This window comes from Sycon ciliatum, chromosome 2, assembly GCF_964019385.1.
Source record: "Sycon ciliatum chromosome 2, ocSycCili1.1, whole genome shotgun sequence".
Lineage (NCBI taxonomy): Eukaryota > Metazoa > Porifera > Calcarea > Leucosolenida > Sycettidae > Sycon > Sycon ciliatum.
This window is the reverse complement of record NC_088644.1, coordinates 39173280-39193464: the sequence shown is the minus strand read 5'-3', so window position 1 is coordinate 39193464 and position 20185 is coordinate 39173280. Positions and strand designations below refer to the sequence as shown.

Genomic DNA, 20185 nt, shown 5'->3' with positions numbered 1-20185 from the left:
CCAATTTTGTCTACCTCCCCTTTTATGTTGCTGGCCAGTGCTTTGTAGTAAAAAATAAATAAACATGCTGTCAACCAACAACATAACATACAATGTAGTAGACACGGGTACTATGGACCCTAGTATGGTCCCTGGATCCATACTATTGCATACACCTCTTCCCTCTTCGCTTACTAACTAAACTAACTACAGTAAAAGCCTCAGATAACGAAGTGCTAACTCTAACGAGTTAACGAGGTGAAATCTGTCGTTAAAATAGAAATCGTTATACAGAAATCGATACATACAGTCAACTTCGCTTATAACGACACTCGGCGGGGCATCAGAAAAGTGTCCTTATTCGCGAAGTGTCGTTATACCCGAAGTCTCATTTATGTGTCACAGTTGGAAGGGACTTTGCTCTGGGTAGGGCCTAGGGGTGCGCGGATTATTCCCGGAATAATTTGGGAATACTATCGTCGAGAAAATTTTGGGAATTTTAGGGGAATTCTAGCGATCTTTTGCCAGATGCATTGACCTTCAGAAGAGTTTTGGGGGAATTCTGTCAATTTTGACCTGCCAGAGAACAAGCGCGCATCCATGGACGCACGTACATGCCAATACCCGGACACGACATACCAGTAGCTGTGTACAGTCAGATATATGTAGATCTAGTACGTATACATGTACCGGTACATGTAGTGTAGATCATGCGCAAAGTAAGCCTCTTGTACGGGCAAAGCAAAATAAAAAGAAGAAGAGAAGAAAAACTAAACTAAAAGGAAGAAAACTAAACTAAAAAGGAGCACCCATTTTGTTAAGCCAGGGGCTGGCTCACGCCTGGCATGAAAATGATAGATTGAGAACTTCTCAGAAATTAAACATGATGACTGGACAACTGTCTAGCTGACCACCAGCTGTGCCTCTGCTCGGACCAGGTCGACAGGGGCATGGTCAAAGTGACGGCGGCGAATTGAGCGTGATCCACGGACACAGCGAATAGCAGACCTGGCTAGCGAAAAGCTTAGCATGCATCTGAGCCAACACACCATCTGGCTGTACGGCGCATGCCTCCTCACGGCTAAAGCACTTGCCAGCCTCTTCACCGTGCTGGCAGCTTCGTGGCCCATCCCCCCACAGGAAGAGAAGACCAGAGGGGTGAAGGAACCATGCTCGACGTGGAGAATTCTCTCCCCATACGCACGCTTCTTCTCCCCTTCAAAGCTTCGGTACAGAGAGGAGAGGGATCTGGAGCGGTAGCTTGACGCATGGGGATAGAACACCCTTGTATCAAAGAATGCGTTTCTGCTATCCGTCCAGAACCCCCTCACTCTCAAGTCAGCGCGGGCATCCGGATCGGTGTTGGCGGTGCGTCGCTGGAGGACCTCACCGGTGAGAGGTTGGAGCTTCGGCTCCACCTCAACATCACAATGCACCTCCTTCATGCATGAGGCGATAAAGTCGGTAGGATCGTTGTGACGCATATGGATGAAGCCGGAGAGTTTACAAATCTGCACATGATCCACCGAGTAGCGTGCTCCACATGGGCAAGAAGCCGGCAGGTTGTCCAGTGGCCAACAATATCGCATGCGCACGTGGTCATGGAAGTCGGACTTGACGTCGAAGCAGAATCCGTGCTCAGCCACCGGTATTGTTGTGAGCGTGCTGGAGGCTCCCTTCTCTCTTGCCAACGCCATGGCCCGTTGTTGCGGCTCGGGCAGCCGAGACTGGATTTCGTTAGCCTTGGTGTCGAGGGTGGCGCGGTGGCGCTGTTGCACGGCAGTCTTTGCTTCATGGTCTTGTCTGATGCTCCCTATCAGGTCCGAGCCGCCTGTGGCGATCTGGGTTGCAAGATTAGCGGTGCACTCAACCGATGCCGTGTGTTTGCGGGAGGAATCGATGACGGGGTTGTCCAACGACAGACCTCCATATCGAGCTGGAAGCGCAACCATATCCATCTCGACGTCACTGGCCTCATGCTTGGTCAGGGCAGGTAACAAATGGCTGCGAATAGCACTGAGCAAGGGCTCCATATGAGTGCCCATTGTAGGCATGGTACGCTGAAGGAAGGTCCAACGATGTCGGAGGCCAAAAACATAGCCAGCAAATGCAGCATGGGGGTGTGTTGCGGCAATGTCGGCGAGGCGGTCCACTTGTGCTGTCCATGCATCAACTAACTTTCGAGTCGAGGTACCTATAAATGTAGTGTAGATCATGCATGCAGTGATTACGTGCCTGACCGTCCATTTTGCATACTACTAAAGAGCATGCGCAAGGCACGGTTCCATGCTGGGGTTCTTTTTTTGGGGGGAATTCTGGAGAATTTTTTCGATGTTTTGGGAGAATACTTTCGAAGTTCCGCGGGAAATGCCCGAAAGCATAATATCGGTTGCGTGCGAGCATAATCCGCGCACCCCTAGGCCCTAGCTCTGGGCATGAAAATTATGTCGTTATTCGCGAATTGTCGTTATATCCACAGTCGTTATAAGCGAAGTTGACTGTATACTGTCCTATTGAGCGTTGAGAATGCGTGAGAATCGTTACCTTTGGTACACGTAAACCAGTCGATATTGGGAAATCGTTATATATGCGCCTCGTTAGAATAATGGCTTTTACAGTAACTGTTACTTCCAACAAGGTAGCGAAGAGTATCTCTGGTTTCGCTACCTTGTTCAGGGAAGAAACTCCCGTTCGGATTTGCGAACTAAATGCTTCACACTCTCGACATGTGATATTTCTTTCCTTTCTTCCTCATTTCGTGAGAGCTCAGCAGGCAGCAATGCCTGTTCTGTTCATTCTGGCGAAGTAAAAATAGATTACCAATTGGTAATCCAACCAAACTACAACTTTAGTACAACTTACAAGTACCGGTATACTGGCGGTACATGTACAACCCGCGCGGCCATCATCACTGATCATCACCTTTCACAAATACGGTACTGTAATAACAATGACCATGATGACGTGTCGCCATAACTCGGCATGATCTGAGGGTGTCAAGCAGGGAGTATTTTACTACTCCCTGGTGTCAAGCCAAGCGCTGACGTGGTGACAGCTAGCCTAGCTAGCTAGCCTGTCGACATGTCGTCGCGTCGCCCATCTGCATCGACGCTTTTTTAGCGATTTGCGCTTATTACACACGTACACGTACACATACACCATGTGGCATGTAGAGGGGACGGTTTCAAATAGGACACCGGTTGCAAACCGGAACGGACTCAGTATTCACTTTCTCTCTTGGTATTTTGATTAGAAAACATATGTCACAGTGAGACTACTATGTGTTATACCAAGAGTGCACTCTTGGTTATACTCCGAGCCAAAATTTCATGGCTCTGCGATGACCAGAAGCGCCATATCAAGCAGGTGAGTTTTTGACGAGTTGCTTCGCACTGCGACTTGAGTTTTACGACTTTCGAAAAATCAACTTCTTGTCGCAGGTAAACAGCGGCTCGCCTCTCGCCAATAAAGCACCGCATACCAATCAAAACTAATGGAAGCACACACAAGGCTTATTGTTACTCTATACTGGCCGTCGTGGAGCGATAGCAATTACCTAATTTCATACCCAGAGTGAATTTGACGTGCACTCTAAAACGTGTCCGGTTTGGAGCCACCTCTGTTTTGAACTTTTTTGAAGCGAAAAATTGGGCAACTTGGAGGCAATGGGTCAACACAAAGGAGTGGCTCAGTTCTCTGGCCCCAGAGCAAACTTACTTCAACATGCCAGTTTCCTTCCACAAACATATTTCGAGTGAAAAATCAACGCTGATGATCGGTTGGCTGTCAAAACGTCCCGGTATCGAGCCGTCTCCTCTACACTAGCGCTTGCGCTGCAACCGCTAGCGTACCCGCGATGATTATGTGTGTTTGACAAGTAATTTGCGCTCAGTTTCTGCACAGAAATACCATTTCGGGACAAGTAGCCGGCATTTTGCCTTGTTCCTCTGCTTGGTAACGAAGATTCCCATAGCTGCAAGAAGCTTGCCGTTGCTGTGGTGTCCGTAGCTATCCTCCTTGCCTGGCGCGCTTTCTTGAAAGCAATGGCTTCTGAGACAAATACTGACCTGGAGACGACAGTGGTAGAAGTTTCCGATGTCACCAATGATGGGATATTTGCGTCAGATGGTTCTGTAGTGCAAAGTTCCGTTGGGGAACCAAGCGCAGAAGAATTCGGTAAGGACGAAACGAAACATAGTTTGGCTCCTTGTCCTTCATTCAATGTTACTGAGTACAATTGACCTTGTAGCTTGTAGCAGACGAATGTTGCATTTTCTGCGAACAGCGTAATTCTCTCCGCGCTCTCTCCATGTTGCTTATCTCCTGTGTTGTTTTCTTTTCACGACTTTCCACTCTTCAAAATGTGATAATGTAGGCTGTGTCGGCAAACATTAATTTGGTGGAGCTGAATTTTGATAATTTGAAATAGTTTTTTATAGTTTGGGTTTATTGTGTTGTCTATGTTAGCTTTGATGGTGCTCGTTGTGTTATTTGTTAGAGTATATGATGTTCGAATGCTGGTGTAAACGATGCTACTTCTGTACATTAGAACGAGGCTCTGAAGTGACGGTATGGTCGACCTCGAAAAATTTCATGGGAAAATATCCCACCATTATTCGAAACAGCAAAAATCTGGAATGGTTTACTGTGAAGTACAATATTATTGTGAACAAGCCAATAAGAAAAAAAGGAGTTGGTACTCCATACTGGTATCAATGATGCATGAACTCTTCCTGGCGCAGTGCTGGCAAAGAGAGGACACGCTTTTACAGATTGGAGCAATCCAATCCAATTGCATCGGGACAACACAGATTTAACCACATGCTACGATTATTGAATTTGTTAGAGAGAGGGAGAGATTCTATCATACTGCGGGTTAGTCTTTATTTTCGCTGGTGAGGACCTATCGGTATGTTGCCATGCTGGGATCCGGCCATTTGTGGATCAGGCCCTGGAAATGATCCAGTCTGCCCATCCCTTCAAATCCTGAGGCATAATGGGGTAGATCTCTCGCTTTGGGCTTCAGACTGCAGTATGTTCTGGGTAACTCCTGCTTTTCTTGCACCCCTAAGTTTTGCTGAAATCCCCTATTTTTTGTAGGATAATGATCCGGAATGCCTTCATTTCAGTATGTATGTGGGTGTACAGAACATATAAAATATACCCCCAATACCTAACCAACTGCCTACACGTGACTAACGATCTTGGAAGCACTGACATGCCACCATGGCCATCCAGAGACTGGCCCTCAAACACACTAACTGTGGGGTTACATCTGTCTCAGCAATGCCTTGGGCTTTTTTTTAGCAAAGGAGTCGAACTTGATAGTAGCTACCAAAACAGGCGGCCATCATCTAACATGATGATAATAACAGAGATCCTTCTTGGTTCACGCGTTGGGAGATTCCAGTGAAGTCAAGAAGCTATGTCCCGTTTTTTCATGTACCTGCATGAATATGTGTGTACGTGGGTGTGTGGGTGGGTGTGTGTGTGAAACGTTATGCCGTGTGGTCATGTTTTCTTGCCAGTGGTCGTGGAGTTGAGCAAAGATGGCAGCGAGCCAGCCACCGTTGCCACCAGCACAGCACAGGTGGAAACAGTGCACACCACGGTGGCTTCATCAGCCTCTAGCACATCGGTGGCCACCACAGATCCCAGTGCAACTCTTGCTACGGCACAGTCAGCGTCGATGGCTATCGAAGAAGCTACCCGAGTTCTGACCGCTGCTGGTACGGTCCCCGTCTTTTTCCACATGTTTGCTTTAAATACTGGTAGTGGTAGCGACTTTGGCTATGTTTGTTGGGAAATGGTTATAATTGTGTTTGTTCATTCCCCTTTTAAATGTGCTACATCAATTCATGCTGATCCACTATAGCAAGAGTCCGTAAACAAGGGTGTACAACTAATCTCTATTCTATGGGTCAGGTGTGCGGCGCGCTGCCTTCATCACAGCATTCAGTTGCAGTCCGCACGCTGGGGAAAATCAAACACCGCACATTCCCACTGGCTTGAAATGTACGAAATTGAACTGAATTCACCCAAACCTTAGAGATCGCGTCGGTACTCTAACGAATCAAGTAAAACCAAGAGTAGATAAACAAGAGTGTGCAACTCCGGATCTCTCCTGCACAATCTGCAGATACCCCCGCCCATGGCGGAATTTTTTGTTGACGTCACCTTTTTTCAGAAGAACGCTCATTTTGCCGCAGAGCAGTGTGAGAGCACGTGCTGGGCACCGACCTTGTAGTGTAAAGCCGACCAAGAGCACGAGGGAAAACTTTCCAAAAGACTCGCAGCGCGTGCGTCGTCGAAAAGATTACGTCAACAAAAAATTCCGCCGTGGGCCTACCCATCCGCGAGTTGCACACTCTTGTTTATCTACTCTTGGTAAAACGGATAAGCTGGTACGAGAGATTGTGGGTTTGTGTGCATGAGCACATTGTGTGATGCAGGCTAGTTAAGTAATACGGTTTGAAAAGTTGACGATTTTCTCAGACGGACGCAATAAAAAAGAACTACAGTTGCGCTCGGTGAAATCCGGCCCAAAGTGCAAAGCTGGCGCCCTGGACTTGTTCCGATTACATCACTGTATTTGTACATGTGTATGTCAAGCCACATACGTGCCACTTCCAGGGCGTCAGTGGTCGTGCAAGTTGAGGGCTCCGAATATGCACTTTGGGTCGGATTTCACAGAGCACAACTGTAGTTGCATGTAGTGAATGTGACGAGCAGGAAAAGCAGCAGAGAAAGTAGGAGGAGAAAGTGCAGCTGTGAGGCCAGCCTCTGCAAACCCGTGCATGATGGTTGCCTTCTGCTCCTTCAGCCATGATACGATTGCGATCAGCCACTAGAAGTTCAATGGCTTGACGATGTATGTGCGCACGTCCAGTCGCACGCTGGTGGCATCTGCTCCGTTGCCCATGTCTTCCGCAACTTGCTTAGCGCACCAGTCGCCGAACTGGTTTTTCAGGTGGCGCTTGAAAGGCTCGTTCACTTTCAGGTCAAGTGGCTGGAGTATGCCGGTGCAGCCAGCTGGGATGAAAATCACCTTGATGTTATGATCTGAGAGCCTCTTCAATACTGCAGCACAACGGTGTACAGCAATGCTGGCCCAGGTCAGGAGGTTGCATTGCGTGTCCAGCAGATTGAGACGTTCACGCTCACTGGCGAAGAACGGGATGAGCACTCGGTCAACATGGTGGTTTTGTTGGACCTGTGATTGTCCGAATGTGTCACTTTCCAACCAGGCGGTACATTTTCAGAAGGATGGCAGCGGGGCATTTTCCCAGCGTAGATGAGCTGAGGAGGCAGCACTCGACCTGCAGCAGGAATGCCGAGCAGCACAGTCATTTCTCTCTTTTTGTCGAGACCCACAATGTCCATCTGTCGGCTGCCCTGCTCCGCCATTGTCCACTTGTTGACTGGGACCATTTTCGCTCCGGTTTGATCACAGTTGATCACGATTGTCGGAGGAATATTGAGCTCTGTCACCACACTAGTGACTTTCTTCACAAATTCAGATTTCACAGCAGAGAAATCTGGAGGCGTCTTCCGGGCAAGGTACGCCCCCCCCCCCCCCCCCCCCCCACCAATGTTGTCTCACCTACGCCGTCTATATATGGGTATCTTACTGGAACTACTGTACTCTACTACTACTTTATCACACTCTTTATACTGCACGGAATTGTAGGTTATTATAATAGTTATATTGACTGAGCACAAAGAGGACTAAAGTAGAGGACTCGGGGCAATTACAAGGAGAAGACAACTCGGAGGACTACAAGAAGAACAACTGTAAGAACTACTGAAAAAAGAATCACAGCACTCGACCTGCAGCAGGAATGCCGAGCAGCACAGTCATTTCTCTCTTTTTGTCGAGACCCACAATGTCCATCTGTCGGCTGCCCTGCTTCGCCATTGTCCACTTGTTGACTGGGACCATTTTCGCTCCGGTTTGATCACAGTTGATCACGATCGTCGGAGGAATATTGAGCTCTGTCACCACACTAGTGACTTTCTTCACAAATTCAGATTTCACAGCAGAGAAATCTGGAGGCGTCTTCCGGGCAGCTCTGGTTCCCTTGTGCTTCACATAGCCAAGACGATCCATGAACGACGCGGCCCATGACTTGTTGAGGTCGACCCGTCCGCTATTCTCTTTCAGCAGAGAGGGATTCTTGTAGCAGACAATGTCGTTCGCCGTCGCTGCAACAATTGCCAAGCTGATTGGCGACCCAGAGCCACGCAAACTTCGGATCAGTTGGTCTGCAGTTGATCTTAGATCTCCCGAGGCAGGTGAAGTGGCCTTCCACAAGGAGGAACAACGCTCACATCGGCCAAGCTCTTACCCTGCTGAACCTGGGCCTGCAAATTGCGTTTGAAGTTTTGCACAGTTGCCTCTGGGGCAGGACAGCCGAGCTCCTTCGAAAACTTTTGAACCGCACTCTTGTTACCAAACTGGATGGCATGTCGTCCAATTTTGGTCCGGACCTCCTCGTCATAGGATGCTGTCGACGTCCTCTTGCGCTTTCGCCCAACAACCTCCGTAGACGAGACCTCAGCCACTGCAGCAGCCTCGCCAACCTTCAACGCTTTCTCATTGTCAACATTCACTAACTCCGCAGTCGTGCGGGGCAAGAAATTCTTCGTTATCGACATGATTGTCCGGACAGACCAAAACCAAAACTACTGCTACAATACTCCAGCCAGTAAAACAAACAAGAACCGCCGTCTTGCCTAGCAAAGATAGTTACCTCTGTTCACCGTCGAGCGCGCCAGCGACAAGTAACTGTTTCGTGCACATGTACATGTCATTGTAGATCTACTAGTACATCGTACAATGTATCATGAGTCCATACTAGTTTTACGTGGAATTTCTTGGAGTTTCCCAATGTATTGTACTTGAATAAAATTCTATTTTACCTTTCATGGTATCTCAATTTTTCACGTCTACATGACTTTATTTTGCCCGTAAAAGAGGCTGTTACCCCCTCAAAAAAATGAGTCCATACTATTAACCCGGTGATCACAGACAGTCATTACAGTACATGTACTACAGAAAAGTACAACTTTTACTAACGAATTTTAAATTACCTACAAACCTTTACTAGTTATCTCGTTAGATTTACTTGTTTGTTACCTTTTCATGATTTACAGTACGTGTATTGTACTGTTGGTTGTAGGTATTGATGCCAGCTCCATGCCACAGGTGATCACACAGCTTGTACAGTTGACACAGCAACAACAGCTACAACAAGGGCAGCAGCCACCGACTACCAGTCAGCAGGCTGCTAACCAGGCAGCCATTTTACAAGCACTGGCCCTAGCCACGCAGCAAACGTCCACTACGCTTGTCAGCTCGGTACGTTGCTCTCTCTCTCTCTCTCTCTCTCTCTCTCTCTCTCTCTCTCTCTCTCTCTCTCTCTCTCTCTCTCTCTCTCTCTCCTTTTTTGCTTTCAGTACAAGGAGAATGTGTTGTGGCTTGACATGTTTGATTCGGCCAACCATGAACACCTGCTGTTCCTGTTTGCTTACTGAAATGGTGCTAAGTATGCCACAATCAATAAGAGCATCCCACTGGCTGAAAGTGTTCAATGCCAGTAGATAGAGCATGGCTCAGGTGGGGGAAGACAGTACAACCTGGTCTGCGTTCATGATCGTCTGGTTCCTGGCAGCAATGTCCTTGAGCCCAGCCATGAACGGCAGGTGTGTGTGTGTGGTGGTGGTGGTGGTGTGTGTGTGGTGTAGTGTGGTGTGTTTCGTCTCACGAGTACAACAGCTTTCTAACTGATCAATGTGGAATGTGCTTGCAGGTGCCAGCTGCAGTGCAGACGGTCGTGCTCAGTGCTAACGGGGCTCAGCAGCCTCAGGTAGCCGGCCGAATAGGTGGGCAAGCCCTCACACAAGAAGCAGCGAGTAGCCTGGCAGGGAAGCTTCAAAGCCCGCTCACCATCCAATGGTAAGTAGGCGTTGGAAGATTTGCTTAGCCTGCGATTCTTTCATAACAGCAGTGTTGTAGCATTTCTTCGTGACTTTTAGGCTTCAGTGTGACGTCTTTACATTGTAAAATGCATCCATCCTTCACACGCCACTACAGGCCCTCAGGCATGTATTTCATAATGATCTTAAATTGATACCTTTGATCCGTGTACTACTGTGTGTTGTTTGTTTGTGTACTACAGTGCTGGCAACTGAAATCCAACCCCCTGGGCGGCGGGTCGGATTTCAGTTGCCAGCACTGTACTTGTGTGTATGTATGTGTGAATGCATTGACTATTTCCACTGGCTATGTGGGTTGCTCTTCTGAGCCAAATTGATTTACCTCTCCTCGTCTTCTTCTTTCTCTCTGCCGCGCTACAGGCTTCTTGAGCACTTTGAAATGGCGGAAGGCATGAGTCTACCCCGCTACGCCCTATTCACGTTCTACTTGGACTTCTGCTCCCAGCATGGTGTGCAGCCAGTCAATGCAGCAAGCTTCGGAAAGGTCAGACATGGATGGTTGCCGATATGCATTCGTGCCGCGTATGCATGCAGCGTTTCCCTCGGCGGCACTGGCACGTGCTGACAGAAAACGTTATCGATGATAATGCTTCCGATGTGAAACACTCAAGTTTGCCGTGCTCACAGCTAGCCCTGTGTTGTGCTTTCTCGTGTGTTGTAATGTGTTTAGGTGATCCGGCAGGTTTTCCCCATCATTAAAACTAGAAGACTTGGTACACGCGGACAATCCAAGTAAGATTTTTTTTGGTTGGAGGAAAGCAAATCAGCACACGAAGCACAGAAGCCATATAATTTTTTCGACTAGGCCTTTCATTCCATTACTCTTCAGGTCGAATACAATGGTGATTAACAAGGTAGTAAGCAAGTCCTTATAACCGGCACTTTTGGCGGTCAGAGCATTGACAAAAATAGCACTTGAAAAATAGCGCTAGTGGCACCAACAGCATATTTGGCGGTCAGAGCATAGACCAAATAGCACTTTAAAAGCTAGTGGCGCTAACTACACAGTGAGGCAATGAATATTACCAGTATCAAGTATGTGCGAAAGTTGTCACTGTTTTGACATTGTAGTACCGTGGTCCCCACTGTTGTCTGATACTGGTAATATTCATTGTCTCACTGTGTAGTTGGCGCCACTAGCGCTATCTTTTAAAGTGCTATTTGGTCTATGCTCTGACCGCCAAATATGCTGTTGGCGCCACTAGTAGGGATATCAGCGAACGCACTGCGCAGCCCATCTGCGCAGGTCAGCCTGGCCCATCTACGCGCGGCCGACAAAAAAACTCATGAACCCTTTCATTTTTTTGCAAAATAAATCGTGCGAAGAAGATGCACGGAATGGCTGAAAACTAGGCTGAGGAAAAGTAGCATCCAGAGACTCTCAAACAAATTCAGGGCCCATCGCTTCTGACAATGGCAGCGAAGACATCAGGGAGCTGATTGCAGCAACTCTCTACCAAGCGCGACGCTGGTTACTCACCAGGGCAGGGCGCTTCCATCGCGCAAGAAATGGCCGCGAGCGAGAAATGCAAGTCCGATTTTGGAACGATCCAACCAGGGTAATCCCTTGAAAATTGGCCTGAACACCTCTCATACTGGTGTTTCACGATGTGCAAACTTTCAGAGAAATCGACCGGGGAGAACGTGGTGAGCTCGTGGGTCCTCCTGTATCGCGTATGATTTGAATGGTCGCGGGGACAGAAGAACAGTAATTTTACGACTCCCAGCGGTGCAAACAGACCGCGGCCATGTTTTCTCTGTCGGCCGCGATCACGTTCAAAAAATCGATGACGCAATGCATGCGCAGAGGCCTGCGCAGTGCGTTCGCTGACATCCCTACCACTAGCGCTATTTTCCAGTGCTATTTTTGTCAATGCTTTGACCGCCAAAAGTGCCGGTTATAAGGACTTGCTTACTACCTTGTTAATCACCATTGTATTCTACCTGAAGAGTAATGGAATGAAAGGCCTAGTTGGAAAAATTATATGGCTTCTGTGCTTTGTGTGCTGAATGCAAGTAAACAAACTCCAGCCCGTGTTTCAAGAACGTAGTTATCTTCTTCTCAAGAATGTGCTCTTTCTGTTACTGTACAAGTCTACCATCTACGATTTTGGCGGCATAGGTATACTGCAACAAAACATGTAGAAAGTTGAAAAAATAATCTTGGTACCATCTACGATTTTGGCGGCATAGGTATACTGCAACAAAACATGTAGAAAGTTGAAAAAATAATCTTGTTGACTGTCCCGAATCGCTGTTCAGATGGTAGAGCAGTATGGTGACTTATCATCATCCTTTCCAGTAATATGCCTCTTCTCATTGTGTGACTGCTGCCGGTTTTGTCCTTTTTTTTTTATATATATATATATGTTGCCGAGTGAAATCCCATCGGAACGAACATCGGAGAACTGATCCAACTTGTTCTTTCATGCATATTCCATAACATGTGAATGAGCACTGCGATGTTCACTAGAGAGGCTATACCATCTAACAAGGTTCCTCTCTGTCTGATCTTTTCCCCATGTAGATATCACTATTATGGTATTGGTGTGAAGTCTAATTCGCCGTACCACTCAGCTATGGTGTCTGCTGCACGACGCCAGCCTCCCATGTACGTCGTCTTCATTATGTTGTGGGAAGAGCTATGTTACAGTGCTGGGTGCATGCACGGGATTCCTCTGACGCTGTTGATTATGTGTTCATTGTGTTGTGGGAAGAGCTGTTACGATGCTGGGCGTATGCATGGGCTTTCTGCTGTTGCTTTTGTTGATGTTGAGCTGTGGTGTTGGTGTGTGAATCAGAGTGCCACTCCAATGCTGATCGTGTTTTTTCTGTGCTTGTATCTCTTTCTTGTTCATCAAAGGTCGAACAAAACCGAGGTAAGAGGCTTGAACTATGTTGCGAATGTTTGTTTTTTTGCCCTGAAGGTGTTGGTTTCTTTTTCTCGTAGTATTTTGTCGCTGGGTATGGGTTTTTTTTAGCTGTGGCTATCCAAGGCGCCTCTAGAAATGTTTGACCGCAGCATACTGCACGTATGTCTTAGTTCCATGGGAACTGCTGGACCACAGCCCAGTGGTACCAGCTGCTGTATCATCGCATGCATCATTGTGTGCTTATAGTGAGACCACTGCGGGAGGGGTACATGGATGCAGCTAATGGGGTCGTTTTCGGCACTTGTGCCAGTGGTTGTGAGACTTATCCACTCACCCCCACCGTTAGGCGCTGCATCTGCCGCTAGGGTTTATCGGGTGTTAGCGGCCGTCGTGGGTTCCCTTCGGGAACGGACACGATAATTTACTCTTTTTTTCTTTTCTTTTTTACTGCGGTCTAAGTCGTGGCATCTTTGCCAGGTCTCCTCTCACGCAACATACCGTATTTTCTGGAATTTCAAAACCGAGCTTTTACTACCGCCTGTCTGAAATAAGCACCACATCATTTCGGGGCTTTTGTGTGCATTTTTCTCAAATTGGATGGATTTTTCAGGGTCGTCAACTGTTAACCTCGTCGGCCAATATTGCCGCAAGTACGGTATGGTAACACTAGATTGAGGGCATGCAGCCGTATATGTCTTACTTTGCTCTGTTCTGTTGTGTACTGTCTATGCAGCTCGTTGCACCAGGTGCGCAGTCCACTGAATCCAAACCGCCTGGCCAGCCAAGACTCAGTGGCTTCCCTGACGTGCAAACGGCAGAGCTGTCAGAAGACCTCAACCGGGACAAGGTTAGTAGCTTTAGCTGTGGCCCTGTGAAGCCTGCTTCCATTCCACGCAACATCTCATAAGATGGGAGTTGACGGAGCGCTCATGACAGCATCAAGTGTGAACATCAGGAACGGAGAATGCTCCGGTGCTACTGTACAAACCGGAACATAGAAGAGCTAAGTTTATTGAACTTTATTCCAATGTTGATCGACGTTCAACATCACAACAACTGCCGCACTGCATGTCTTATTAAGCCGTGCAAGTTTGGAGCTTGCCCCAGTTGGTCCGGCGGGCTAGTGTGTCCCTTACCATCTGTGATGTGTTGATGAACTTGAATGAACTTGACCAGCCTTTAAAACTATACCCAGGCTGTCTCTCTTTCTTAGCACTGAATGACGGTAGCACGAAGTCTGCGGTGACTCAGCTCACCTGGAAAATACCCTGGACGTCCTTGGATGCATTACTGAGGCTCTCCCGTGACTATAAGACACCACAAACGTTTCGCTCGGAACACACCCAGTCCATGCCCTGATACAGTAGCTACCTTTGTGGTGCATCTTCCGTTGGTCCTGGAGCATGCCTTGGACACGTGATGGTGGTCTGTTTCCAATTCTTCTATGCAGTTGTGCCTACATACAATGTGTTTGTTTGTCTTGCACTGTGCGTTCTGCTCCCAGGTCAGTATGTTCTTAATGATGTACCGGGCACATTGTCAGTCAATACTCGACTCAGTCGTCAGGAGCAACTTTGGCGAGGTAAGGATTTCAAGACTCACTTTCCAAGTGTGCAGTCTCGTGCAAAAAATGCAGCAATAAGTGCTTGCTCACGCTGCATGGTGGATACAATGAATTTCTTTCCACGCTTAGAATATGCCTTGAATGCAACACACTGCCGGGTACACCGTGCTGTTTTCGAGAACCTTGCATGATTATGCTTTCCCGGCCTTTTCATCTCGGGTGGTAGATGAACCTCAGCTGCAAAGTACGCATCTCTGCTGCCTCTGGGTGTGCGTTTCCTAGTGTTTCACTGTGCGCCGTTTGCGTGTTGTGCTAATGGTGTGCCCTGCGCACATGTGTGTGTGTGTGTGTGTTTGCGTGTGTGTGTGTGTGTGTGTGTGTGTGTGCATTGTCGGTGTGCACAGGTGGAGAATTTCATCATTCACTTCTGGTCGGGCATGCCTGAGCACCTGCTGGTTGTACTAGAGAGTGAGACCATTGCCAACGTTGTTGGTGTGTGTGACTCAGTTCTCTACAAGGTAAGCATTACCTATGCCAGAGCGATGAATGCCTCCGTGTCCAACTGCTTTTATGCATTTATGTGACTCGAATTGGGGCGGGGGTGGTCTTTAGTTGATTCATGAACTTAGTTTCCGACGTGACGGTATGTTTTGGTTGGCATTTGCCTTGCTATCACTGTCTCTGTGGTGTAGTGATTCTTTACTTTCACTGCCTCTCTGTGTGTATCTCTGCCTTGTAGGCAATCATCTCGTCGATTCTGCCACCTGCCATTGAGCCGTTGTCACTCAAGTACGTCTCCCTCTTGTACCATGTGTCTGTATGCATATCATGTGCCTTCCCAGTATGCTGCTATCAATCCAGAGCCGTGATTTTCTTTTACTACTGTGTCATCGTGTGCATCCTCTTGCAGAGCACGTAACTCCCTGAACTATTTACGTATGCGTTTGTCGTGTACATGACCCTAGAAACTGCCTGCGACGACACTGTTTCCTTCATTTGAGGACCGTAGTTTGATGTTTGTGTGCGTGTGTGTGTCTGTGCTGTTTGTTCTGTACAGTCTGACTCACTCTGTCCGGAACTTCGCCAAACAGCTGACTGGCTGGATAACGAAAGGCTGCACTGACATGCCCGAATCACTGCAGAAAATTAAGCATCAAAGTGAGTACATATACCATTAGCTAGTAGCGAAGCATGTAATGTTCATTATGGTCTGCTGTGTGGCACAGGCCTAATGAGAAGATGTTGGTATACTGCAGTTGTTGAGACTTTTTCACCACTATTCGTGACGTGTATCGTCCTAATGCGTCCTCCTTGCTGCATAGTGTTATAATTGTTGTGATCTCTTTCCACAGTGACTGGACCGCTTTTAAAAATTGTTTTCTGTTGTTGTTTTCCTCAGTGGGGTTCACTTTCACTGGCGCGCTCCGCCGAAGAACGTCCGTGTCACATCTGGCTCAGGTAAGTGCTGGTCGGTCTAGTATTTGCGATACTCTGCTGGCAGTGCCAGTTTTTTGTGTGAGAGGCCAGTGTGGAAGATCGACTCTTAAAGCGCTGGCCAGTGGTCTTATCGAACACTACATGCACTTGAATGGCAATCTAATCCCTTGGAGTGTAACAAGTGCTGACTTTAGGGAACTGTGGACTTTACTGTCTTGATCCTTTCTTGGACGTGGCTGAGAGATTTGCATTATGGTTCCTCTCTCCTGTGTGTGTATATGTGCATGCACCGTGCAGGCAACTCGTTCGGTTTTGCAAAGCCAGGAGAGTGTACAGCAAATGCTTGTGGACTGGAAGCAGCTTGACCTGACCAGTATCACCTACCAGTCCATCAGCACCTTCAAGCATGAAGCTCATGAGTATGTGAACCTGTATGTCGAATGTAAGTACATTATTGTATGCACTGAGAGTGCCATTCAGCCTTTCCAAAGTTCATGGCTGGATAACCAAGGCGACCTCTAGTGGCTTGTAATCAGTGCAGCTCGTGTGACTGGGAGTTTAAAGACTTGGTGACATAAAGTGATGTTAATGTCAAGTACGCGCCGGGCGCTGTGAGCCCTAGGCCAATTAACACTGGGCTGTGTAATGGTGCAGGGTGCAATGGGATTTCATTGACCAGCACTGTATATACTGGGTGGTTACCAACAGCCAGTGCATGCCAGAGTATGTGGTGTGATGTGTGCGTGTGAAAAAAATGAAAAAGACCAAAAAGTAGGGATTCACTGGCCACACATACACACACACACACACACACACACACACACACACACACACACACACGGACAGGCTATGAAGTCTTACCTGGGCTGTGTAATGGTGCAGGGTGCAATGGGATTTCATTGACCAGCACTGTACATAGTTTGCTTGCAAGTTGATTATATAACAGTGAATTACACAAGGCTGTTCTGTTCAAGCCACACAAAACACTCATTGATCAAGCGCAACCATGTGCACCTAGTCTTGTGCTCGGGATGTGGACTCTGTGAACATGAATGTTTACCCCCAATTATCTATTTGTTTGTGTTCTGACTCTTGCACTCAGTCATGCTCGAGTTCGAGGACTTACTGGAGCAGCAAGCAAACGTTGAGAGTTTTGCGTCGTGGCTGGGCAATTTGGTGGAGCGTTGCATCCTGCAGGTGAGGCAGTCTGTCTCTCTCTCTCTCTCTCTCTCTCTCTCTCTCTCTCTCTCTCTCTCTCTCTCTCTCTCTCTCTCTCTCTCTCTCTCTCTCTCTCTGTCTCTGTGTGTGTGTGTGTGTGTGTGTGTGTGTGTGTGTCTCTCTCTCTCTTTCTCTCTCTCTCTCTGTCTCTCTCTCCCTCTCTTTCTCAGCCAATCGTCCCATCTGTATAGTAGCTTTGCGTATTTCTGTGCGTGTAGAAAAGTGGCATGCATTATTTTACCTGTACCTCAAGAAAGCTGGCCTGGGTCTATAAACGTTGATGTAGTCCACCACCACCGCCACCACGACTGCCACCACCACCACTGTTTCCTAAGCTTCAGATCTAGTCTTTGTATTGTGTATCTGTTCTTGTCCATCTTGTGCTTGACCTGTCATATCTGTCTGTCTGTTCTGCTTGTTTCACACGCAGCCTACAGAGAATGAAGGCAAGGATTTTCAGGACTTGGCTCGCAATTTCCTGCTGCGCTGGCAATTCTTCACCACTCGTGTTGTGCGAGACTTGACGCTTCGCAGTGCACCAAGCTTTGGTGAGTAATTGTTTGGTTAAGCATGGGCTATGACCTCAGATTCCCGCATCTCCAGCGTTGCTATATGACCGGTTTCGCACAGGTTATGCTGTATGAGCTTGAATGTCGGGCGTAACGTTTAGTCATAAGCCCATATGCCCTCTCTTTGTTTTGTCTCTCCAATTGATCTTCTTTGTCTTCTTAAGGTTCATATCACCTTCTAAGTATGTTGTTTGAGGACTATATTCTCTTCTTGCTGGAGAAGGAAATGCAGAAGCAGAAGGAGACAGTGCTACAGGACTCCATTTCAATGTACTTCACGGCCTCGCCAGGTAAGACTTCATAGCCTGTCCGTGTGTGTGTGTGTGTGTGTGTGGCCAGTGAATCCCTACTTTTTGGTCTTTTTCATTTTTTTCACACGCACACATCACACCACATACTCTGGCGTGCACTGGCTGTTGGTAACCACCCAGGAGAATGCTGGCCAGAAAAAGCCACTTCATAGCTGTGTGGTGTAGACCAGGCTGAATAGTGGCGGTCAATTCTTCAGCCTTGCAACCTGTTGAATGGTGCAATCCCAGCACAAGCTGCTATGGCTTCTGCTGTAGCATCGCTATCATCGCCTCCGGCGATGGGCGTCCAATGGTCCAATGGTGTGTGTGTGAGGGCATGTGTTGTGAGCACGTGTGTAAGACTTGCTTGAGTTTGCGACTATGCATGTGTGTGTGTGCATTACCTGTGTGGGTGTGCATGTGTACTGGTATGCACGTGTACTGGTATGCACGTGTGTGTACTCGCTTCGGCGTGGGTGTGGGGAGTGGGTCATGTGTATTGTATCTGTATCTGCACTCTTCAAACACATGTCCTGGAACTGGTTTCATTATTTTTACTGTAACTTTGCAGATCTGCCTGATGATGATGATGAGGATGAGGAAGAGGAGGAAGATGGTAGTGAGTCCAGGAGTCCTGCAATGGACGGTGCATGTTTATCTGCTGCGAGCAGTGCTGTCAGCACCCTCACCGCTCCGGTGGACGGGGGTGCGGTTATGGCTGCCTCTACCGCCGCTGCTGCTTCCATCGCTTCTCCGGCAACTGGTTTAACTGTGTCATCGGCATCGAGTCAGAACATAGTCGTGCTGACGTCGAGCATGGCAGCGGCTACGTCCGTCGTCAGCGTGGGCAGTATGTCCGCACCCGTGGATCCTGTGTTGACTAGTTCACTTCTGACATCCACCGCTGCCAGCAGTGCGGTGTCAGTGACAAACACTGACACCGCACTACGACCGCAGGAGTTGGCCTGCAGCCCACCGGCGAAGCGAAGTCGACCAGCGGACGATGACGACGACGCGGGGTTTCTAGCCGAGGCGAGCGGCGCACAGCCACAGTGCACTACACCCGAGCCGCTCATGCGCTCCATTGGCGTTGGCGCCGGTTTGCCGCTCGATGTCAGCACTGCAGCGTTGATCTTCCCGCCACCAAGCGACAGGTCAGTACCGACGACTGCGACGGAAACCGAGTCAGCCAAACAGTAGTGTGTGTGTGTGTGTGTGTGTGTGTGTGTGTGTGTGTGTACAGAAAACAGTTTGCAGCATCCTACAATGCTCTCTGTTCATCATCATCATATTCCTGCCTCATGCATGTATTTAGAAATGTGTAGATTACTAGTTTCGCACCAAACTCTTCAGTACGTTCTTAATCTTTTGTCTTGATCCTTGTCCGCTCTGCATGTATGTCGCTGTGCAAGGTCACATCTGCTGTGTGCTTCATTGGCTATCACTTGTATTCATTAATACTTACTTACTCATCGTCCTGTACAAGCTAGCTAACTGCCAACCCCCTCCTTTGTAGCGATTGTGGCGTATTTTGTGGATTATCTTTTTGATAGTGTTTGTGAAAACTACCCCCTCCCCCTTTGGCCCCCGAAAATGTATCGCTTTGAACATATCTCCGCATGGCTGCAGGCATAGACATAAATCACTTCAGCTTAGTATGAAACAAGATAACCTGACATCAAATTAACTCACGAAAAGTAGCCCACGCATTGTATCTAGTGCATAGCTGTAGCATTCCAGAAAGACAACAATACTCGTGCACTTCATCACGCCATTTTCTCCATCTTTCTCACTTTTTTATCATCATTGTTATTGACGGCATGATCATGTCTCACTATCATCACCTAACATTCCAGTTTGTTCTACCAATCTTTACCCCCCCTATCTGATATGCTATCCTGTCTCGAACGCATCTTAAAGCCTTGTGTGTGTGTGTGTGTGTTTTGCTGTCAATTTTTTGTATGGCTATCCGTTACTTCCTTTTGCCTGTATATACTATACCCCTTTCTCTACAGATCTGTTTGTTTCATTCGTGTATCGTGCTTTTCTCTTTATGCTACACACTGACTGCTGTCAGTCAAGTAGAACCCATCCAGGGCACGTCCCTGCGATAACAACTGAGGGCGACTTGATCGGTTCGTTGATACGCACGTGTGTGTTATAAGTGTGTTTGTGTCAGTCACTGTCAGAAGTGGATGTAAACGTGCATAATGGGTCATTGGTCACTTCTCTGTCAGGCATGGCACTAGGTTTGGG

At 47.8% G+C, this 20185-nt stretch overlaps 1 protein-coding gene across 1 annotated transcript; it reads left to right on the top strand.

Moving 5' to 3' along the window:
- Window positions 1-3935: 3935 nt before the first annotated feature.
- LOC135810036 (regulatory factor X 4-like) lies at window positions 3936-20046 on the top strand. Its single transcript, XM_065323502.1, has 19 exons — window positions 3936-4155; window positions 5508-5708; window positions 9162-9340; window positions 9792-9937; window positions 10339-10462; window positions 10649-10710; window positions 12506-12589; window positions 12842-12857; window positions 13585-13698; window positions 14356-14433; window positions 14820-14933; window positions 15155-15204; window positions 15473-15573; window positions 15815-15873; window positions 16150-16294; window positions 16955-17049; window positions 17501-17618; window positions 17804-17929; window positions 18501-20046. The coding sequence occupies exons 1-19, from the start codon at window positions 4023-4025 to the stop codon at window positions 19127-19129; spliced, it is 2574 nt and encodes an 857-aa protein (XP_065179574.1). The 5' UTR covers window positions 3936-4022; the 3' UTR covers window positions 19130-20046.
- Window positions 20047-20185: the final 139 nt, after the last annotated feature.